At 46.2% G+C, this 24,863-nt stretch overlaps 1 protein-coding gene across 1 annotated transcript in view; it reads right to left on the minus strand.

The window, feature by feature from the left end:
- Positions 1 to 24,863, minus strand: part of LOC138247037 (extracellular calcium-sensing receptor-like) — a 225,918-nt gene that overhangs the window by 175,738 nt on the left and 25,317 nt on the right. Inside the window, exon 3 of the mRNA XM_069201786.1 lies at positions 16,277 to 16,504. Coding sequence (XP_069057887.1) covers positions 16,277 to 16,504 — 228 coding nt within the window. The remainder of the gene's footprint in view (positions 1 to 16,276; positions 16,505 to 24,863) is intronic.

Raw genomic sequence — 24,863 nt, forward strand, 5'->3', positions numbered from 1 at the left:
GACACATCACATTTTTTGACAGAAAACAGAGGTGTTTTTTGCAAAGTGCCTACCTGTAGATTTTGACCTCTAGCTCAGCCATCACCTGGGGAAACCTACCAAACCTGTGCATTTTTGAAAACTAGAGACCTGGGGAATCCAAGATGAGGTGACATGTGGGGCTCTGACCAGGTTCTGTTACCCAGAATCCTTTGCAAACCTCAAAATTTGGCTAAAAAAACACATTTTCCTCACATTTCGGTGACAGAAAGTTCTAGAATCTGAGAGGAGCCACAAATTTCCTTCCACTCAGTGTTCCCCCAAGTCTCCAGATAAAAATGATACCTCACTTGTGTGGGTAGGCCTAGCACCTGCGACAGGAAATGCCCCAAAACACAACGTGGACACATCACATTTTTTGACAGAAAACAGAGGTGTTTTTTGCAAAGTGCCTACCTGTAGATTTTGGCATCTAGCTCAGCCGGCACCTAGGGAACCCTACCAAATCTGTGCATTTTATAAAACTATAGACCTAGGGGAATCCAAGATGGGGTGACTTGTGGGGCTCTGACCAGGTTCTGTTACCCAGAATCCTTTGCAAACCTCAAAATTTGGCTAAAAAAACACATTTTCCTCAAATTTCGGTGATAGAAAGTTCTGGAATCTGAGAAGAGCCACAACTTTCCTACCACCCAGCGTTTCCACAAGTCTCCCAATAAAAATGATACCTCACTTGTGTGGGTAGGCCTAGCGCCCACGAAAGGAAATGCCCCAAAACACAACGTGGACACATCACATTTTTTTCACAGAAAACAGAGTTTTTTTTTTATAAAGTGCCTACCTGTGGACTTTGGCCTCTAGCTCAGCCGGCCCCAGGGGGGGCAGAAATGGCCTGAAATATTATACCCCCCAAACCCCCTGGGGAGCAACCCTTGCCTACGGGGTCACTCCCCCTGCGTGACATTGGTGCAAAAAAAAAGATCCCCGGTGTCTAGTTGTTTCTGCCCCCCATGGGGGCAGATTGACCTAAAATCGGCCGATTTGCTCCCAAGGGGGGCAGAAATGGTCTAAATACAATTTGCCCCCCAGGGGAGCGACCCTTGCCTAATGGGTCGCTCCCCATCTCTAAAAAAACAAACAAACAAAAAAAACACACCATTTTTTTTAGCCCTGGCGCCTAGAGGTTTCTGCCCCACCTGGGGGAAGATCGGCCTAATACCATAGGCTGATCTGCCCCCTGGGGGGGCAGAAATGGCCTAAAATAAATTTGCCCCCCACCCCTCCCATGCCCCCCTGGGAGCGACCCTTGCCTACGGGGTCGCTCCCCTTGCGTGACATTGGCGCAAAAAAAAAAATCCCCGGTGCCTAGTTGTTTCTGCCCCCTTGGGGACAGATTGACCTAAAATTGGCCGATCTGCCCCCAAGGGGGGGCAGAAATGGTCTAAATACAATTTGCCCCCCATGGGAGCAACCCTTGCCTAATCGGTCGCTCCCCATCTCTAAAAAAACAAACAAACAAAAAAAAACACAAATAAAAAATTAGCCTTGGCACCTAGAGGTTTCTGCCCCCCCTGGGTGCAGATCGGCCTAATACCAATAGGCTGATCTGCCCCCAGGGGGGGCAGAAATGGCCAAAAATAAATTTGCCCCCCCAAACCCCCTCCGGGAGCGACCCTTGCCTACGGGGTCGCTCCCCTTGCATGACATTGGCGCAAAAATAAATCCCTGGTGCCTAGTGGTTTCTGCCCCCCTTGGGGGCAGATTGACCTAAAATCGGCCGATCTGCCCCCAAGGTGGGCAGAAATGGTCTAAATACAATTTTCCCCCCAGGGGAGCGACCCTTGCCTAATGGGTCGCTCCCCATCTCTAAAAAAAGAAACAAACAAAAAATAACACACAAAAAAGAATTAGCCCTTGCGCCTAGAGGTTTCTGCCCCACCTGGGGGCAGATCGGCCTAATAACAATAGGCCGATCTGCTCCCTGGGGGGGCAGAAATGGCCTACAATGAATTTGCCACCCACCCCTCCATTCCCCCCGGGAGCAACCGTTGCCTACGGGGTCGCTCTCCTTGCGTGACATTGGCGCAAAAAAAAAAAAAACCCCGGTGCCTAGTTGTTTCTGCCCCCTTGGGGGCAGATTGACCTAAAATCGGCTGATCTACCCCCAAGGGGGGGGGCAGAAATGGTCTAAATACAATTTGCCCCCCAGGGGAGCGACCCTTGCCTAATGGGTCGCTCCCCATCTCTAAAAAAACAAACAAACAAACAAAAAAACACAAAAAAAAGAATTAGCCCTGGCGTCTAGAGGTTTCTGCCCCCCCTGGGGGCACATCGGCCTAATAACAATAGGCCGATCTGCCCCCAGGGGGGCAGAAAGGACCTAAAATAAATTTGATCAAGGGGAAGCAAGGGGAGCGACCCTGTAGGCAAGGGTCGCTCCCGGGGGGGGTTGGGGGCACAAATTTATTTTAGGCCATTTCTGCCCCCCCCCCGGGGCAGATCGGCTTATTGTTATTAGGCCGATCTGCCCCCGGGGGGGTAGAAACCTCTAGGCGCCTCGTCAAAAACACAGAAGGGGTTAAGAGGAGAACTTCCTGAAGAATCCCTTGGTGGTTCATAATAAATTACGACATTCGTTTGTGTAGAATTTGTAAGAAATTGCTCATTATTTTCATTACTGATTGTAGAAGTAGTTGTAAGAGGAACCAATGAAAGCTCATTTTCCACCCTCCCCAAGATCGGAGAGGTGTCAGCGTTGTTGTTGAAGACTTGTAGGGGAACCTGTTGGTCTGTAGTGGGAGGGATTCAGACACTACCCAGCAGTCCTCTTGGTCTGCTGTGCAGGATCGGCCACATAGTGTAAGTTGATATTGTTAATGGAGACAAAGTGATTTTCTTTAGAGCCAGGCAGCGGTGGTAGAATCACAATTCTGGTACTGTGTATTCCCAGTACTGGAACCGGTGCACGATAAGAAGGACCGAACTCCTTTTTCACAGCAATCTTTTCACACACTAGATCACCAAGTTTAGGAATCTAGCCAGTAGATGTTACTGGTACATCCCTAATTCCAGAGGAGGCAGCATTGGCAGATGCGTTGTCATCATGGAACTATTGTAAGTCCTGCAAGACAGTGACGCGTTCATTTATGTCAAAGGGTGTATCCGCTGCTTCCAAGCCAGGACCATCAAGGTCTGGAACATACATTTGAGTGCTCTCTGGACTCCTTATAGATGTGTAAACCAACTACAACCTGAGCCTAATAATCTAGCTGTTAAGGATTGCTTTAAATCTCGGTTTTGCCGCTCCACGACACTATTTCCCTCGGGATGAAATGGAGACGAGTAATGCAGTTGGACCCCTAACAAAGCCATGGTGTCCCTGTAAGCCATTGAGGCAAAAGCAGTGCCCCGATCTGAGTGGAAAGCCGCAAAAGCATATGTGCGATAAAGACTCTCAATACTTTAATGACAGTTCGAGCGTCAGCCAAGCGTTGTGGTCAAACCAATAGAAATCTGGAGCATAAGTCAACAGTGAATAAGACATATTTGCATGTAGTGTCTTGTGTTAGGGGACCACAATGTTCCAGGTTCACACTGTGAAGTTTTGTTGGAAATTAGGAGGGGTGTCTGCGGTGGGCGTTTCACGGTGGACTCTTTTATTTTCTGGCACATGTCACAACAAAGGACATACTGCTTGGTCTGTTTGTAGAGATCTGGCCACCAATAACGTGATTGTAATAAGGAAATTGTAGCCGCCACACCAGCATGAAGCAACTCCCTCATGCGCTACTTTTATTAGTTCAGGTCTTAAGTCTTTATTGGGAATTAATTAAACTCCCACACCTGGTATTGTTACTTGTGCATCAAACAAGCCTGCCATCCGGTAGGAATATTGAGCAGGATACACTTTAGGTAGAGGCGTGCCGTCAGCCGAAGCTTTCATGGGTGCCAGTGTTTCATCATCTACTTTTACCTTGGAACGAGCTGCTGCAGCAACAGAAGCCAGGGCTCCCGCTGATTTGGATGCTTCATCAGCCAGAGTAATGCCTTCAACGTATATTCCAACACGTTGATGTCCTAGTGAATGCACAATGTGGACATTAGGTAGCGTTTCTTTCAGCTCCGCTACTTTCCTCCGCAGTAGTCTGTGTTTAATGGTATTGCCTTTTGAGTCTCTGAACCCATTTTGGTGCCAGTAATGCAGATATTCATTGAAGGACTGGACACAATAGTATGAATCACAGACAATCAAAGTCATCTGCTCATGACCCGTATGTTCCAATGCCATCACCAGAGCCTTGAGCTCTGCAAGTTGTGCAGTGCAATCTCCTAGAGTCTGCAAGTAAGTATTTTTGTGGATGGAACTTGCCATCCTTCATGTAACCACTCACGACTGCACAAACAGAGGAGTATTGATGTTTCGTTCCTATTGCTGGTTGGGCTGAACCATCAGTGTAGAAGATTCTATGATATTGTTCAATAGGCAATATATTTGCTGGAACGGGATACTCAAGTTCATATTGTAAAAATTCTTGGGTCTGTGATTTGGAGTCAAAAACATAATCAACATCAATGACTATCAGAGACGTTTCCCATTGGATCCAACGTGGATATAATGCTTTAACATTTGGAACGCTTGCTTCGGTAACAGCCTCTATGGATGGGATGGGGGACGCTACAATAATGCACTCCCCGTGGGCAAGAGGTCTCTCTTTAAGGACTGCCATCTGAACAGCAGTGAGGATTTTCTCAGCGGGAGCAAAGCGTTGTTCAGTTGTGAAGTATAAGTTTGATTTGTATGCAATTAGAACAGTCTCACCCTTGCTGAATGCCTCATAGGTGCTACCAATGGCACCAGCAATTACTCTGATGACCAAATTTGTTTTATTGTCCCTTTTGTGCAAGTGCTTTCCTCAAGCATGTCTGTTTTACAAAGCTTTTAGAATGCGTGTATGTTCGACTGTCCAGAATTTAGTGGTAAAGTCGAGACGTATTAGGTCATGCAATGGTTTAATGTGTTGTGCATAATCTGGAACATATGTTCTGCCAAAGTTTAAAAAACTGAACACTGACTGGAGCTTTTCTATTGTGTTTGGAGGTTGTAGTTGTGCTCATTTTTCTAAAGATTCTGGTGCCAGGATCCTGCCTTCATCTGACAATTTGTATCCCAGAAAAAGGACACTAAGGAAGGCTATTTTTGTTTTTTTGAAGTTGAATTTATAGCTGATATCGGCAAATCCTACAACAATGTAGGCTACCCATCTTAAATGTTGCATGAGGCCATTGTCTGTGAGATAAATGTCATCCACATATGACAATGCCTCAGGGTCAATGTTGTGTAGGATAGATGTTACACGAGCTGAGAACAGTCCTGGGCTGTTCTTGTACCCTTGTGGGAGAGAGCCAAGGGTGCTAAAACTTATGTCCCTACTTCCAGGCGCTATGTTTTGGCAGAAAAACCTGTTGGATATATCCAGGGTCGTCTTGTATTTTTTGCGCACTATATTTTTCATAAGTGCTGTGCTATGTGCATTTTGTATGGCAAATGTTTTTGTGTGACTTTAAGTCTCTGTAGTCTCAGACTATTCTATATGAATGGATGGGTTTAGTGACTTGAAATATTGGATTATTCATGGATGAGTCTCAGGGTTCAATGACACCCTGGTACTCCAATTGGTTGAGGATTTCCCTCACGGGTGCTTTTGCATCATATTTTATTGGGTATTGAGGATGAGGTTTGGATTTTAGTGGTATTACGTGGTAGGGGGAATCTTTGTCTCACCTACACGATTGCGATATAAAGCAGGTGCCTGCGCCACTGCCCAATCATGGCATGCATTTCAATGAGCTTTCAGAGAACAAAGGGCGAGAAGGATTTTTCAATTGCATCCTCTCCATAAGGGAGATTGCAGATGAAATCTGGCGGCCAATCTTTTTCAGACAGAAAAATATCATTAATAGAAACAACGCAAGATGGCGTCTATTCTACGTTCAATGTCTCCTTCTAACTGAATAGTTACTCTGTACACCCAATCTCAATCTCAGGAGACACTCATGCCCGCAGTCACAACTTGTAATAAATCATCAGTTTTCATATTTGCTGCACTGTTGAGCAGTGCCAATGCCCACTTCCTGTTCTTCAGTAAAGCCCTCTTCTTGAATGGCATGTTGGATTGTAAATGTTGTCACTTTTTTCTTTATAAATTGGGGTTTTTGTTGGGGAAGTTTCTCTTCTTTTTTAACTGAAATTTCAGACGAGCATTGTGAGCCCTTTCTTGGTTTCACGTACTCAGTTGTTTGCTCTGACCTCCCACCTCTCTCACTGCGTTTTTCCGGTGAGTCCTGAAAGGATCAAGATTGGTGTGTATCACCATATTGATATCTGCCAGTAGTTTTTATTTTATCCCTATTTCTAAGGTTACACCTATTTTGTGTGGTCTCCGCGTGCGGAGATTCTCCCCTTTCTTTTTTAGGTGTTTTTTGTTTTTTATTCCAGCATTTTTTGGAACCTTCAGGCGTTTGCTTGAGAGTAGCTTTATTAGATCTGCCTTGAAATAGTGCATGAATCCGTCTGGCGCCCAGACTATCTCGACCAATACTAGAATAGGTCTCTGCGATAATCTTTGGTAGCTCACGTTCTTGATCCTGTACAAGAACATCCCGGAGCCCCATGCACACTGCTAGTGCAACTGCTTCCCCGCTAAGGCTACTTAATATGATTGCAGATACTGTGGCGAAATTGCCCATTAATTGCATCCCCAAATCCAGGGCTGGGGCAGCCCCATATTATTATTATTATTTTCTTTATTGTTTATTTATGCATAAAAATAAACACATACAACTATGTACTGCATTATAGCATATTACTTTAGGGGGGAATATCAATCCAATCACACAGTCTATGCCAATAACAGTTTAAAGATACCAGATCCGAGTCCACACATTTTGCTGAATTGAGTGTGCATAAAGAGATAAAACATCAGTGATGTTAGATTAGGGCAACCCAACCAATACGACTTCCACAAGCAGATCGATAGAACAGCACCCACCCCTACAGAGTCAGTGCAGTACTTTACAACACATTAACCAACAACTGTACACTGTAAGTATAGTAAGCATCGACAGACCAGAGGACAGCGCTACTAATGACCGTCCTTCGCCCCTTATTCATCTTGAATTTGATTAACACCTCCGGAGTATTGACAAGTGTGGGTGTACCATGTGCGGTAGTACAGAGCGTGGCAAATACCATACCACATGTATTGCAGTTGTCAAATGTGGGAACCATCCCTAGTGGCAAGCACATAGTGAGAATTCCATGTTTTATCCTGAGGCCCTGTATGGGGAAAAACTGCTTCCAGCGCATTTATGTTTTAAGCTAACCAAATCGGAATTTCCTCCTGCTTGGTGGGTACCTTACCCATGATCGAATGTACAGTCGCAGGGTTAATGCCTGACGTGACTGCATGTTGTTGCACTGGGGCAGCACGTGCTGGGTTAGTATTTAATATTTGCATAACAAATTGTACTAATAGTCTGTATATTGTCATTAGCTCTGTAGGTGGTAAACCTCAGCTACTGCTAAGGTTGCTGCATCAGGGTGTGGTGTATATGTGGCCAATAAAAGCCAGGTCAGGCCATCATTGCTCAGAGGACTCAACCTAACATGTAATATTGTATGTGATAGGGCACCATCAAGCCAGTTATTATGGTTGTGATAAGATAAAAGTATTTCTAAATATGCATAAGCTCTGTATTGTGCAGGTATGTTTGCAGGTGTGCAGTGGTGAAATGTATTTGTGTTCCCATCTAATGCTGGAAAAGTGACCCAAGAGTAAAAAATGTCTGTTCTATAAGCTGGATGAGCCTCAACAACAAATGTGACTGGAGCCCCCTGGGACGTGATGACATTAGCCAATAAATGTGCAGTAAGGGGTGGTTGCATATTTACTGCAATTGCTTCCCGTTGTGGGTTCGCCATTGTAATGGTAGATGTATGCTCAGAGTTAAGGACACCAAGTGGGGATTGGTCCTTTAAAGGTTCAAGCTTGAACAACCTACAGCTCAAGACAGGTACTACCTATTTAGCTGAGGAGGAAATCCTCAATACCACGGACGACTCTGTATATAGTATTGAGGTGTCTCTAGCCTTAAATGAGACAGAGATACTCAGGAGTATCCAAATATTAGTGCCTGACCAAACGTTAGCGGCACCATGTCGCATAGGTTCTCATGATGCTAATGAGGCTACTGGATTTGGGAGACAGGAGCACATGGATTGTGGGTACTAAGGTCCATATTTATACTTTTTTAGTACTGCAGTTGCGCCACTTTTTGACGCAAAAGTGGAGCGAACTTACAAAATACACTTGTATTTTGTAAGTTTGTGCCACTTTTGCGTGAAAAAATTATCCAAATGCGGTGCTAAAAAAGTATAAATATGGGCTAAATATGATTCCACACCACATGGCGCCTGTCGGCCTAATCCAGGTTCTCCGGCTAACTAGCAGCGCCTCATCTCTAGCCGAGATGATTGTGGCAACCGGGCGCATGACAAAGAAGACTCCTCAGGGGAATCATAGTCGATCAGATCCCATCCCTTTCTCTCTGTTACCAAAAGTCTCCTACAGGCAAAGACAACAGAGGTAGAATATAGTTCAATAAGGATTTATTGAAGTAACTGCATCTTAGATAAAAAGGCATGTATTGCAATAACTAGGATGATAAAAGTCAATTAAAGCAAGCAGGTAACTAACAGTAAAACACAATAACAGTCCTACCATGCTGTCACTAGGAGTGATATATATATTTTTCTCCTACCTATACTATGTTTGAGCGCAGCATAATAAACCTAATCTGCCCTTCGGGTTTCTCTCTTGGGGGTAAATCATCCCTCATACCTGGAGGAAGAAGCCTGTAGTCTAGAGAGGCACCATCCCCATGTGGATCAGGGGTCTCACCGCCTATGAAAGTAGCTGCAACGAAGCAATCAGCATGCAGTCGTGGTCATCTGGCTGGAATCTCCCTCTAACGTGTATAGGACAAAGGGGTGTTTTTATAATAAAACAGCTGACATTCTAAGAAATAGTCCCCACTTATGAGTGAGTATTTTCTGTGAATGTTGGGGACACAGCATACCATATTTGTCTGCAACCCTATCTGACTGTAGCTTTGGAGAAAGCACAAAGTGAAATAAATGTCCTACTAGGAACGTGAAGCTTTCCTAGACGGAAGTACAATGAGATAAAGAATATAAAACAGCATCGCAAATGTGGCTATTGCTAGAAAAATAAAGCAATGCTGAATAAAATATAACTAGATTAACGTGCACAGCGGCAGGCCTAGTAGGCTAACACAGGTGGTCATTCTGATTTCGGCGGGCGGCAGACGCCGCCCGCCTGGCGGGAACCGCCAAATGGCTGCTCTGCGGCGGGCGCCCGCCAAAGGAGCGCCCGCCGGCCCAGCGGGAAAGGCCCTGCAACATGGAAGCCGGCTCCGAATGGAGCCGGCGGTGTTGCAGGGGTGCGACGGGTGCAGTTGCACCCGTCGCGATTTTCACTGTCTGCATAGCAGACAGTGAAAATCCTGCTGGGGCCCTGTTAGGGGGCCCCTGCACTGCCCATGCCAGCGGCATGGGCAGTGCAGGGGCCCCCAGGGGCCCCACGACACCCGTTCCCGCCATCCTGTTTCTGGCGGTGAAAACCGCCAGAAACAGGCTGGCGGGAAGGGGGTCGGAATCCCCATGGCGGCGCTGCAAGCAGCGGCGCCATGGAGGATTCTCCCAGCCGGGGGTAATCCGGCGGGAAACCGCCGGACCCGGCTGGGCGACCGCGGCTTAACAGCCGCGGTCGGAATACAAAAGGAACCACCGCCAGCCTGTTGGTGGTGCTTCCGTGGTCATCCACCCTGGCGATCGATGACCGCCAGTGTTGGAATGACCCCCACAGTGTGTCTAAAACATGGCTAAAATAGCTATACAATAACATCCTGTTGATATGAAAACAAAGAGAGGTTGGTAGACAACCCTGCATTCAAAGAACCTGCTTTACTCAGCTTGAGAACATCAGGTGCTGCTTGAGTGAGGAGTTATCTGAGACTGACACTTCCCAATCCTATCAAACAAGTGTCATTTTCAAGAGTGGATTTCCTAATAATATCTTACCATCTCCCTGAAGCACAGAATAAAGACCCTGTTGCCCTGATATGCTCTCCTGCCTATAGGGCTCAGGAAGAGCTCATCAGTATGAGAAGGTGAACTGCTGTCAAAGTGCAATTTGCAGACTGCAGAGCTTCCTGAGCTTTGTGCTTCGTGCTGTGCCCACTTCAGGATTTGATGTTCCCCAGAGAGGAGTCTCATTTAACTGCATTAGATACTAAGGTGGGATACTGTGCATGGATTGGTGAGTTCAAGAAAAAAATTATTCCTGCCAGTTTGAGTAACGCACTCAACCATGGAAGCTCAAGAAGCACAATCAAACCTGCCAGTTCAGACATCACAACACAATATAGTAATTTCAAGAAAAGCAATTAACAGTATCAGTGCCTGACTGGGAACCAATAACTGCTGTGGTAATTTTTTTAAGACTAGCCTTCATATTGCACCAAGCGAGCACAGTGAGGGAGCTGGACCACTGTACCTGGAGTTTTTGCACAATTCTCTCTCCCACCAAATTTTTGAAAACATTTGCAAATATGGTGCATTTTACAACATATTTTCTGTTACAGAACCTTGACAATCCTTGAACGGATAGATGGATGGAGATTGGAGACATAGGTCAAATAATGAATGAATGAAAGAATTCAAGAGTGGATGACAATGAATAAAGATGTATAGCTACCTGAAGCAAATGGTCTCAGTGCACTGACCAAGGGTGAGTGCTCTGGTTTTCATTTTCATGTGTGCTTTAAAGCATTACCCTCCTCAAGCACTACCACCATCAGTTCATGTGAAACATGCCTGGCCTGGATGTATTTAGCACAGTGCACAGATTTAGCCACTCAAATAATTGAATACTAAGCATTAAACTTTGGTCTAAACCGAAAGAAAGAGATAACCATTGTTAGAAATGGGGTTTTTGGTTGGCAGTCAGGTTACCCCCTGTCCAAGCATAAGCCCTCACTCTAGTCAGGGTAAGTCACACACAATCCAAGATTATCCTGTGCCCACCCTCTGGTAGCTTGGCACGAGCAGTCAGGCTTAACTTAGAAGGCAATGTGTAAAGCATTTGTGCAATAAATCATACAATACCATAATATAACACCACAAAAATACACCACACAGTGTTTAGAAAAATATATAATATTTATCTGGGTATTTGCAGGTCAAAACGATCAAAGTTGCAATATGAATTTGTAAAGATATCACTGAAAAGTGATATAAAGTGTCTTAAGCCTTTAAAAAGCAAACAAAGGGGGTCATTCTGACCCCCGCGGGCGGCGGTCGCCGCCCGCCTGGAGGGAGCCGCCATATGGCCGCTCTGCGGTCGAAAGACCGCGGAGGCCATTCTGGCTTTTCCGCTGGGCTGGCGGGCGACCGCCAGAAGGCCGCCCGCCAGCCCAGCGGGAAACCCCTCCCCACGAGGAAGCCGGCTCCGTATGGAGCCGGCGGAGTGGGTATGTGCGACGGGTGCAGTGGCACCCGTCGCGTATTTCAGTGTCTGCAAAGCAGACACTGAAATACAAAGTGGGGCCCTCTTACGGGGGCCCCTGCAGTGCCCATGCCATTGGCATGGGCACTGCAGGGGCCCCCAGGGGCCCCACAACACCCCATACCGCCATCCTGTTCCTGGGGATGGCGGTATGGGGTGTCAGAATCCCCATGGCGGCTCAGCAAGCTGCGCCGCCATGGAGGATTCTGCAGGACAGCGGAAAACCAGCGGAAAACCGGTGGAAAACCGGCGGGAGACCGCCGGTTTTCCTGTTCTGACCGCGGCTGAACCGCCGCGGTCAGAATGTCCTGAGGAGCACCGCCAGCCTGTTGGCGGTGCTCCCGCATCCCCGGCCCTGACCCCCAAAGTCTCTTTCAAGCACAAAGTACCTGGTTTCTAGTGGAAAATCTCTGCAGAGGGCCGCAGAAGACGAGATGCGTGGAAAAATGGTGTGTGCGTCGGTTACGCCCCTTCACACACGGACTTGTGTCGTTATTTTTCACGCGGGGAGATGTGTGTCGTTCTACAGGAGTAAAAATGGTGTGTGCGTCGGTTGCGCCCCTTCACACACGGACTTGCGTCGTTATTTTTCACTCGGGGGAAGACGTGCGTCGTTTTCCGGCACGCGGACCGTCTCCTTCTATGGATCGCGGGGATTACCAGATGTCCCGGGTCTGTGCGTGGATTCTCCTGCTTGTTTTCCGGCTGCACGTCGTTCCGCGGGGCTGTGCGTCGAAATTTCACTCTCACGGCAGGCGTTGCGTCGATTTCTTGTTGGAAGTCGGGCGGCGTTGTCCTTGCGAGGCCGTGCGTAAAAGTTTCAGTCGTCCCGAAGGCATCGCGTCGGTCAGAGTCGGTGTGCGGCGTTTTTCTCGCCGCGAAACAAGCTGTGCGGCGAACATTTCGGCGCACGAAGCGTCCAAGTGAAAGAGATAAGTCTTTTTGGTCCTGAGACTTCAGGGAACAGGAGGCAAGCTCTATCCAAGCCCTTGGAGAGCACTTTTACAGCCAGACAAGAGTTCAGCAAGGCAGCAGGCCAACAGCAAGGCAGCAGTCCTTTGTAGAAAAGCAGACAGGTGAGTCCTTTGAGCAGCCAGGCAGTTCTTCTTGGCAGGATGTAGTTTCTGGTTCAGGTTTCTTCTCCAGCAAGTGTCTCTTGAGGTAGGGCAGAGGCCCTGTTTTATACTAAGTTGTGCCTTTGAAGTGGGAGTGACTTCAAAGAGTGTCTAAGAAATGCACCAAGCCCCCTTTCAGTTCAATCCTGTCTGCCAGAGTCCCAGTAGGGGGTGTGGCAGTCCTTTGTGTGAGGGCAGGCCCTCCACCCTCCCAGCCCAGGAAGACCCATTCAAAATGCAGATGTATGCAAGTGAGGCTGAGTACCCTGTGTTTGGGGTGTGTCTGAGTGAATGCACAAGGAGCTGTCAACTAAACCTAGCCAGACGTGGATTGAAGGGCACAGAAAGATTTAAGTGCAAAGAAATGCTCACTTTCTAAAAGTGGCATTTCTAGAATAGTAATATTAAATCCGACTTCACCAGTCAGCAGGATTTTGTATTACCATTCTGGACATACTAAATATGACCTTCCTGCTCCTTTCAGATCAGCAGCTGCCACTTCAACAATGTATGAGGGCAGCCCCAATGTTAGCCTCATACCTGGAGTACACAGTACACAGTAGTGTAAAAACGAATTTAGGAGTTTTACACTACCAGGACATATAACTACACATGTACATGTCCTGCCTTTTACCCACAGGACACCCTGCTCTAGGGGTTACCTAGGGCACACATTAGGGGTGACTTATATGTAGAAAAAGGGGAGTTCTAGGCTTGGCAAGTACTTTTAAATGCCAAGTCGAAGTGGCAGTGAAACTGCACACACAGGCCTTGCCATGGCAGGCCTGAGACAAGGTTAAGGGGCTACTGAAGTGGGTGGCACAACCAGTGCTGCAGGCCCACTAGTAGTATTTAATCTACATACCCTAGGCACATGTAGTGCACTCTACTAGGGACTTACAAGTAAATTAAATAGCCAATCATGGATAAACCAATCAATAGTACAATTTACACAGAGAGCATATGCACTTTAGCACTGGTTAGCAGTGGTAAAGTGCCCAGAGGTCAAAAGCCAACAACAACAGGTCAGAAAAAATAGGAGGAAGGAGGCAAAAAGTTTGGGGATGACCCTGTCAAAAAGCCAGGTACAACAACCATGTTGTGGCCAAATTGCACATCATGGAACCAGAAAACCTAGCATGAATCCTGGCTTCTACTTCACCATATTGTGTGACCCTAGGAAATTACTTTTTTCATAATCACATGAAAGCACCTTAAAATACATCAGTTCAAAGCATGTGCTGCACAAAAACCAAAGACTATAGTGTTACTCAATCTAGAGTTTCTACTGCAGAAAGTGAAAATAAAATTGTAATAACGTGATTTTATAACCATTTTATTTTGTACTCTGAGAACGGAGTGTGGGGGCTGAGCCAGTGTGCTGTTGCTGCCGATTGACGATGAGGAGTGGCCCTTTTGAAGTGCGCATGTAGGTTTGGCCGGCTACTTTGCAATGGCCAAACCGACATGTGCAAAACATGGGTTAGAGAGCAGACAGAGGGCTCCATTGCCTTTAGGAGCTCTGGGCCAGCCTGCTCCAGCTAATCCAGATGCTTCACTCATGCTGCTTAGCAGCATTAGAGCAGCGTCTGAATCGGAAAAGGTAATTGTCTTTGTGACATCACTTTGGAGAAGTCTGGAGCCCGGGACTGGAGAAAATCGAGGACGTGCTGCAGGATAAGGTAAGTGAAACTTTAATTTTCTCTTTTTAAAATGGTTATTGTAATGTGTTTTGATGTAATTGAGTAATATATGTAATGTATATGTCTGTAGCGGCCAACAGGTTTTTAATACCATCAACTGCCACTGCTAAAAGCATTCTCGTCAGGACAGTGGCGAAGGGGTATGAATGTTTTTAATCTCATAATTTGAATCACTTATAACAATTGTCGCTCAGTGCAATGAAATAATTAACATAAACTAATATCCGTTGCAAGGGTCACATAATAAAAGAATACACTGTTTTTAAATGAAGTCTTTCTGAAATATGTAATCGAATCTGTGTGCCAAGCAACAGCAAAGCCCTCACCTCCCTTCATCCTGAAGGTAAGTGCTAGCGGCGACCCTGCAGGACGCAGGAACAGCCACAATGCAAAAACATATGTGACTGAGGGTCTGGTCAGTACGCTTCACAAACATTTATTTTGCATTGTCTTTAATGCGTTGAAGCACTGCAGCAAGAAACGTAGCCGCTCCCTGAAACAGAACCAGACACCACCACCAGTAAATCCAGCCCCCACCCACTCAGTCCACCAAGAATATGCCTAATGTTTGGTATGCCCAGTCAGAGCCTGAACACAGTCAGTCAATGAAGCACTACCAACCAAACCATTGCAGGCAACCCTAATAATCAAGTTAACTCAGGCGAGAAAATAAACCCAGTGAGGATAACCAACTCAATCATCTTAAGGAAGTAAGGCAAATACACCAAATCCAGCCTTTTAATCAACGCAACTAACTGAGCTACGTTTAGTCAACACAACTGTCTTAATCAGTTCATGTAACACAATCAAGACAGTCAATAAAAATCCCGATGAACTTCACCTTGGCTCACAAAGCAATTGCATACCAGCGAGATTGTTACCTGAGGCTTCTTTGTCACTGCAACAGATGTACTAATTGATCGCAGAACAAATTGGACTGTTGGCAGGACCATAAAAAACGCATACCTCGTGCATATCAAGGAGGAAGGATTCCCACTGTTAATCCTACCCAAAGGACTTCAAGGGACAGCTGATTTCTCTGACTTCATTTGAATTTGCAAAATACCATAATTGCAGTACTTGCCCCTTAAAGGAATAGAGACTGCAATTTAAATGTAGCATCATCCGAATGAAAACTGGGGCACTTACGGCAATCCTCTGGACTGCCGACTGCTCTTGCCAATGTCCAGATAGCCCACGGTCACAAAGAGGAAGCTATCCTTCAGGGACAGCTTTCACTTTGCGAAGGGATACAACAGCCTTTTGGTTCTTGATATTCAGTCAATGGGTTGCTTCTGCACAAGTGGTCTCAAACCATTAATGTATCTAACTGCAGATGGTTAGGAAGGATGAACGGCAATTTCATGCCCCTTTTTCACAAATATGTAGGATGAGTTGCAGTGAACCAGAAGGACAATTGCGACTGAACTGTACCACACTGTGACTCTGGGTGTTGCAATCGCAAAGCCTGCAGTTTTCCGTTTTGCTGCCTTTGCAATACCAAAGCCTTTTAGCCCTTTAGCATATCAAGCAATTATTCTCTTCCTTGCCTTTTTAACGTTATTTAAACAGTGGGGCTATTTTCTGGCAAATTACAATCTATTTAGTAGAATAAAATATATGTCCTTTCTCATGTATCATATGTAAAAGCAAACCACCATCCTCAGCCATCCAGACACTTGGTGGAATAATGATTCTGTGCCCAACGAAGAAATATTACTCCAAACCATGTGAGATAGGGCCTTTCAAATTAGCAGCAAGATAGAATAATGCACACTTTCTCATAGGTTCACTTACTTACTGTGGTGCAAATCGACATGGCAATACCTACCTGTTTCTCCCCTCCATTCCACGTGATTGAGCTCTGATTGAGTGTGAGCTCCAGCCCAGAAGAGGCTCTGGAGTCGAAGCGGCCAACTGTTACAAACTTGAAGGTGCGTTTGGGTGTCGGCTGCCAGTTGAGAATGTCATAAATTCCTGGCGGGTTCCCGTTGGCATCAAAAAACACCTCCTCCCCGTTGGAGTTTTTGAAATGAACGTTTCGGATGTAATGTAGGAGCTGGAGACAGACAAAAAGACGGGTTAAAAGCTTAGATAGTTTACGACACAACAATAATTTGTTTCATATCGATAATTTATGGAATGACTTTGACCAAAGCAATGCACAGAGTCGGTCATAGGTGCAAGCCTCAGAGGGACACATGAAATAAAGAAAGCATGCACATGAAAATGCACAGTGCCTCAGAAAAGAGTTAAATGGAGGAAGACGAGGAGGTCGGGTCAGGCCGAATAGGGCTTTATCAACGACTAAAGTAAGGAAGATGCTTCAGAAAATACGCACTGGGCGCTGACCTAGAGTGGTGGCACTGACCTCAGGGGGGCGTAGTGTTTACCAATCACTTACGGTTCGAAAAACACCTGTTGCAGAGTTTCTTAATCTTTAAACTTTTAGGCAACAATGAAAATGTCAAGATAGCTTGTGATTAAGGTTCCTGTTAGAGAGAGAGATTAGCGTTTTGCCTAGTGGCAGTTTTGATTCGCCATAAAGTAGCACAGAGGGTTAATATGCCTGCTGCAAAGTGCAGTTCTGTATTTTATGTAAATAGTTGAGTGGATTGCTAAAGCTTTAAAACAGTGGTTCCCAAACTGTGGTCCAGGGACCCCTGAGTGTCCACGAAGCATTCTCAGGGGGGTCGGTGACAGCTTAGAAAATGTAATAATATTAACAGACTAAGTCCCCACCTTTCAGTAATGACTCATTGGGGGGTCCCCGGATTCCAATAATGGTTCAGTCGGGGTCCACGGGTTCCAGTACTGATAAAGTGAGGGTCCACAAAAGTCAAAAGGTTGGGAACCACTGCTTTAAAGCAAATTAAATGTATGTGAGAGAGGAGCTATGGAGGGATGAGGGGCACTTCTGCTCGGTGGTAGTAAGCAGATCCAAGGAGGACGACATCAGTGGCTGGGGGAAGTAGGGGGATGGGGGGTGTGGGCATCAAAAAAGATTGTCGCACTGGGCGCTACCAGCGCTATAGCCTACCCTTGACTTACCCTTCCCTCTGAAGAATTTTCATCTTTGAAGTGTAAAGCACTCTTTCAAAACTCATCTTCTCTTGGCTGCCTGGTATCTCTCATATTTTAACCCCATTACTCTGTAACCACAATGTTATCCTGCCTGTTTTGTCTGTATTCTCTGGTGTTTTGAACCTTCCTTTTCCCACTACACTCTCCTGGTTGTCTCGCAACCACTCTCCTCTCTCAGGTCTCTCTCATCCGTCCGCCTGTGTTTTACTCTTGAGTTCTCCTACTCTTCTTTCTTCATAGTTGTAAACGAATAAGTGCTGGTGTCAGAAGCTTTGCTTAGGTACCAGCTGCTGGTGTTGCTTAATGCCTCAATTGCTAAATACCAAGGATGAATTCCATGGCGTGCCTCTCTCAGCCACTACCAGACACTCTTTATCCCTTCAAATAACTTTTGTAGGTTCTTTTGCATCCCTGCTTTCTCTCTTTGTCATTGTGTTTCTCCCTCCTCCTTCTTCTTTCCTCCATTTCTGCTCTTCTTCACTTGTCTTGGGGCAAAGAAATATGAAAACAAAATAAGTCCTGCTCCCCAAAAATAAGTGTTGGTGGATCCCAACTGCAAACACTAGCCCAAATTAAACACTGTGAGTGCTTATTTTGTAAATGAATAAGTGCCAGGGTGCAAAGCTTTATCAGAAGCCTGTGGCTGGTGCCATCAAAGGTCCGGATGTTTCAATCCAAGGCTGTGTAGTGTTCATTCTGCCTGATGCCTCTTTAATTCATCACTATACACTCCCTGCCTCTTTTTGTGTCTTTCTCTGTGTTGCTCTTGCTCTGGGTCAATACCTGTTGAGAAAAATAAGTGCTGGTCACAAAAAAACGAGTGGCAGTGGGCCCAACCACCTTCTGAAATTAAGCACTGCAAACATGCAAAAGATATGACCCTCACAGGTGGGCACTATGTCTCACATGAACATAGGTAGAAGTGGAACATTTTCACACTGCTCTAACCCCAATTTAACTCCTGCTCTTCCCCTCACTCCTTTGATATATGCATCTTTTTTGGGGTATAGTGTACACAGTTGTGTGCACATACACACACATGTATATGGCATTGATTGTAGTAGCGAAAACATCCCTAGTAAAAACAAAACAGGTGCAGTAGCTGCAGTGGCAGAGGGGTCAGCAGTGCCTCATATGACAAAATATAAGAAACAAAAAGATTGCAACAAATATTGAGAAAATAATATTGGAAACAAAAACATTGTGTTTCCGTACTGCTTTTCGTGATATGTTTTGTAGTGTTACAAATCGTACTACGCAATGCAATTTAGAAACCTACGTGCAAAGTTAACATCTCCACCTCCGATCTTTTTCTGTCCAGTGATCCTTATCGAGTTCAGAGTCTCTGCACATGTAAATATACGTTATAGTACTAAAAAAGGGTGGAAGGGGGGAGTGGTTGAAAAATGGGGAATATTTACTACCAAAGAGCAGAAGGATAGGGTTTTGTAACGAGGAGTTAAGGTAGGGCTAGGGATTGGTTGCCCACCCGGGAGGGGTTGCCCACCCACAAAAGAGTAACTCCATTGCTATTCATAAACTGCACTTCTAAAGTTACTAAAGTCAAAAAGAATCCAAAGTCAAAAAGAGACCAAAACAGTAGTGAATGCGAAATTTCCTAGCTATCGTGAAGGAAAGTTTCAATTCTATTAAGGACACGGAGGTGAGGATTATGCATATCTTTCTTCACTTTTTATTTAAACAGCAAGTTCAAAGTTAAACACAAGAAACAAAAAACAGCAATGAGCTCCACGAGACTGCCGCCATGGAAACCGTCATCCAATGAGGATCCAGTGTTGCCGGCAGTATATATATCCACAAGCCTGTCAATCTTCCTAGACTTCGCTGCAAAAGGAATTGCAGATGTCTCAAGAGGCCGCTGTCTCTGGTCCTATGGGTAGATATGAGAGATTAAGTAGACTGATCTATGCTGATAATAATAAGCAACCAAAAACCTGTATGTCCATAAGATCCTAGGCATTGCAGAAAGAAAACGATTCATGAGTTAATGCAGACAATCCAACAATTAAACTCGTTAAGAACTCATACCATTAAATATATATAAGTGCGTAATAGAATATATATATAAATATATACTACCTCAGAACGAGGAGGCGTGACGTTCGGGTGGGAAAACACGTGTCCTGTGAAGGGTGGGATAATCCTCGCCTCTGTGTCCTTAATAGAATTGAAACTTTCCTTCACGATAGCTAGGAAATTTCGCATTCTATGGCAGGACCGGAGGCGAGGATTATGCAAGTTCAAAGCTTACTTACCACTAGAGAGGCTGCCTCATGTATTGGTTTGAAATAAAACTTTTTAAAAGTAGATTCTGAAGACCAATACGCAGCACTCATAATGTCTTCGTGTCGACCTCCAACTTGGATGGCTTTTGAGGCCATGGCACCCCGAGTGGAGTGTGCGCCGAACACTTGTACATTGACACCAGCCTCCGCTAAAATCCACTTAACCCATCTGGCGATGGAGGGGGATGAGACTTCCCTAAAAGGTTTCTTTAATGAAATTAGAAGTTGATTCTCCCTCGGAGGTCTGAGTCCCATGGTTACGCTCTCATAGGTTTTGAGGCAGCGTACCACACATAACTTAGGAGCGCTAGGGAAAGCGGGGTAAGATACAGACCTTGTATTATTTTTTGTTCTCCTAGAGATCGTAAAAGTTACTCCTTCTGGGGAAAAAATTCGAGCAGAGATATCCAACGCCCTTATATCTGATACCCGTTTACATGAAATAAGACATAAAAGAATGGCTAGTTTTGCTGACAACTCCTTCCTCGACAGGAATTGATTATCCTGCCACGAGGATAATAAGTTAAGAACTAGGTTGACATCCCATAGTTCCGAATATCTAGGTTGTGGAGGCCTGGAAAGTCGAATACCTTTAAGGAGCTTACATACCCAAGGATGTTCCCCGATCGGTTGATCGTCAAGAGGAGGATGACCTGCTGAGATAGCTGATCTAAAAGAGTTTATCGTACGGTAAGCCAACCCCGACTCCGCCAGTTCGGCAAGGATGTCGGTAACGCGGGCCCCCATGGGATTGAAATGTTTGTCCATACACCAGCGAGACCACCTAGTCCAAGCGGAGTTGTATCGTTTACGTGTTCCAGGTGCCCAAGCCTGTGAAATGAATTTCCTAGCTTCTTGTGAAAGTCGGCAATCTTCCCAGCGATACCTGAAATCTTCCATGCCACCAAATATAAATGGCCTTGGAGAACTAGGGGATGGAATACTCCTGATGGATCTCGAAGGAGTGATGGAAAGACCGGAAGGCGAATTGGAGGTTCGCAAGAGAGCTCGAGAAGAGCTGGAAATCACGCCTGGGATCTCCAAAGCGGGGTTATTAGAACCACTGTCGCTCTCTGGCGACGAACCTGAGCCGAAACTCTCGGGATAAGGAGGAACGGGGGAAAAGCGTATCCCAGATGCGGCTCCCAGTTTTGGAGAAAAGCATCCACTGCTGCGGCTCCCGGATCCGGGCGCCAGCTGAAGTACAGAGGCAAGTGGGCGTTCCATCTGGAAGCGAACAGGTCCACTGAGCAGGGACCCCATCGATTCATTATTGATTGAAAAATCATGTGGTCTAATTGCCAATCGCTGGAGTCCGTTAAGTAACGGGAACTCCAGTCTGCCACGGCGTTCTGATCCCCCGGGAGATACTCTGCTGTGACAGATATCTGATGTTGCAGACAAAAATCCTTCGCTAGATCCGCTAGAGCCTTCGAGCGTGTCCCCCCCAGGCTGTTGATGTATTGAACCGCTGAGACATTGTCCATGCGTAGGAGAACCACACAGGAAATTCTGTCCCGTGTTAGGGACTTGATCGCAAAAGAGCCTGCAAGGAGTTCCAGACAATTGATGTGCATTTCGAGCTCTCGAGGTGTCCAGCGTCCCCCGAACAAGATATTCCCGCAACGCGCTCCCCAACCGTGGCCACTGGCATCCGACTCTATCACCAGATCTGGAGAGGCTCCGAAGATGGCCCTGCCATTCCATGCCTCCATGTGGTCCAGCCACCAATGTAACTCCGTCTTTGCCTCCAAAGAGAGGGAGATTAACTCGGAGTATGTGACCCCGCGTCGAAGATGATAGGCCTTGAGGCGTTGGAGGGCCCTGTAGTGGAGGGGGCCCGGAAAGATGGCCTGAATCGATGATGAAAGCAGACCCACTATCCTGGCCAACTGGCGCAACGAAATCCTGTTGCGTCTTAGGACCTTCTTTATTTCCTTCCTGATTTTGGAAATCTTCGGGATGGGGAGACTGAGAGATGCTGACCGGGAGTCTATAAGGAAACCCAGAAAAATCATGGTTTGGGAAGGGAGGAGATCTGACTTCTGTTGGTTGATCACAAACCCTAGATTCTGCAGAAGCACAATAGTTGTGTTCATATTGTAGATAAGCTGAGACCTGGCTTGATCCATAAGAAGGATGTCGTCCAAATAAATGATAAGACGAATTCCCTGCGACCGGAGAACCTCCACTACCGGTTTGAGGAGTTTGGTAAAGCACCATGGTGCTGATGACAGACCGAATGGGAGAGAGGTGAACTCGAACACCTGATCCCTCCACTGAAACTGTAGGAACCTGCGGTGAGGCGGATAAATCGGGACTGTGAGGTAAGCATCTTTGAGGCCCAGGCGAACCATCCAGTCCCCTTTCAAGAGGAGATCTCGGAGTAAATGAATGCCCTCCATTTTGAAATGCCTGTATGTTACCCATTCGTTGAAGGACCGGAGATTGATGACCGGGCGAAAACCCTTGTCCTTTTTCTCCACAAGGAAGATGTTGCTTAAGAAACCCCTGGGGTGCAAGGACGTGACACAAATGGCCTCTTTCTGGAGGAGATCCTGAACCTCCGTATCTATGAGATTGGATTCTGCCCTTGAAAAGACTAGAGGAATGGGTAGAGAGTCCTGGACTGGTGTTCCCCAAAACTCTATTTGGAAACCGGAGACTGTTTGAAGTATCCAGGCATCTGAGGTGATACGTTCCCAAGCGGTTCTGAATAAACGTAACCTCCCTCCAAATCTTTGAGGAGAAAAAGGGATAAGCCTCACCGGAGGGTCCTCCTGGGGCATTACTTGCTCCCCGGGCGAGTCTATGCGCTCTGCCTCTGTTGGGGTAGAAGGTTCCCTGGCGACCATCACGCCAACCGTTGTTTCTGTATGCAGCAGGGCCTTGTTGGAAATGGCGGCCGGAAGAGCGGCCCCTACCTCGTCCGGCCCCTCCAAAAACCTTATTTGGAAAAATCTTTTTTATAGACGTTTGTGCTTTGTCAAGTGCCGAAAAGGTGGGCACAAATTTTCCCAGTTCCTTCACAAAAGGATCGCCAAATAAGTTGCCTTGGGCAATAGCCCCTGCCTCCGAATTAGAAAGTTCCCCCAACTTAGGGTCAATTTTGATAAGTAAAGATCTGCGCCTTTCAGCAGAGAGGGCACAGTTGGCGTTGCCCAGGAGACATACTGCTCTCTGGGCCCACCCCGCCACAACGTCAGTTGGGAGGGGTGAGTTTGACTGTTTGGCACGTACTGCCAGTTGAATTATTTGAGTAAGGGGCCCTAACACATCCAGGAGTTTGTCCTGGCACGTCCTCCAGGACCTATCTATACCCTTCTTAGGGTCCTTCATGTACTTGGAAAAAAAGGTACACAACTTCGGGTTGATATCCGGCGTGGCAGCTACCTTGTCCATTAGCGTTGGACGAGGGCATTCCGCTTTCAATCGGGAGCGCACCTCCTTATCAAGAGGTTGTCTAATTTTTGCTGCCACGTACTCAGCCACCTTGTGGTCTGGTATCCATTCCGACGAACGAGGATGATAAATTCCTTCTGGTTCAAACATGTCTGAACCAGAGTCCTCAGAATCCAAGGTTTCCTGCAAAGAAGCTCCCGGGCGCCAGCCTCCTCGTCCTCCACTGAGGAGGAGTCCCCATATGAGTCACCAGTGATGCCTCTCTGCGACCCAACATCAAGGTCCGATTTGTGGTGAAGCTTTTCACCCATTACGCCGGGGATACAGCCCTCCCGGGAAGGTATGCGCTTGTGCGCGCGCTCACTCTTACTGAAGGCGCCAGATAAAAGCACAACATCTTCAAGGTGCCCCGCGTCGCGCTTGCGCGTTTTCTTGGAAATTGAAGAGGATATACCTTCCATCCCCGTCGTGCCAAACATGCCAGTCCCTTTGGAAACTTGTTCCGTGAGTTGCGCTACATTATCTCTAAGGGGAGCGAGAGCTTGAGAGATGGCTTGAGAAAACAATATATCCATTCCTGGGGGAAGGGAACGGTGAGAAGGGCCTTCACCAGGGGACATGTTGGCGATAGAATCATTGTCCTGAGTGGACTGCATCCTGTGACTCATATGAAAAATGACAGAAAAAACACCCAGAAAAAAGTTACAAAGGGTAAAAAAAACCCTTATCCAGTCCTGTCAGGAGCCAAAGGCTTTTAAAGAATATGTAATTGAGTGTTCTTCCCAAAGGGGTAACAACCACCGTAAAAAACGGGGTCCGCTGGATGGGGAAAAAACTTGGGTTTAAATGACCCAAACTGTTACAAAGAAACGCGTGTTGAGCGTCGAGAAAACCCGAGCGCTGAACACGCGAGTGAAAAATGTTAGGAATTTGAAGTGCGCGCCCTCTAGAGGGCCCGACGCGTCTCCTGAGAGGAAAAACAGCGCTCGGGCAGGAGCCTGCTGCGCTGAGGAGACGCGCCGCAATTACACCGTGTACATGAGAAACTTCAATGGAAGAACGTGCGCAAGCAGAAACGCTTGAAAACAAAGCGCGTAATTTCAACAACGCTCAGAGGCAGAAAGGCACTTATCTGTGTTCCTGAGCAGTGAAGAAAGAGGAAGATTGACAGGCTCGTGGATATATATACTGCCGGCAACACTGGACCCTCATTGGATGACGGTTTCCACGGTGGCAGTCTCGTGGAGCTCATTGCTGTTTTTTGTTTCTTGTGTTTAACTTTGAACTTGCTGTTTAAATAAAAAGTGAAGAAAGATATGCATAATCCTCGCCTCCGGTCCTGCCATAGAATTACGTCAGCTCAGAGCTGAAGTAAGTCCAGCACCACACATGCCCAGCCATTAGTACGGCAACATCCTCCCATAGATTACAATAGAGTTAAGGACTTAAAACAAACACCCTGAGGAAACAATGGTAAATTAAATTCAATTAAACTAAATTAAATTAAAGTAAACAATAAAAACTATAAATACATATAATTTGTTCTTCTAAATTATATAAAATAGTACATATTTTTATTTACTTACAATTTATTATTAATTAATAAGTAATACATTATTTAATATA

This window comes from Pleurodeles waltl, chromosome 7, assembly GCF_031143425.1.
Source record: "Pleurodeles waltl isolate 20211129_DDA chromosome 7, aPleWal1.hap1.20221129, whole genome shotgun sequence".
NCBI classification, from domain to species: Eukaryota; Metazoa; Chordata; class Amphibia; order Caudata; family Salamandridae; genus Pleurodeles; species Pleurodeles waltl.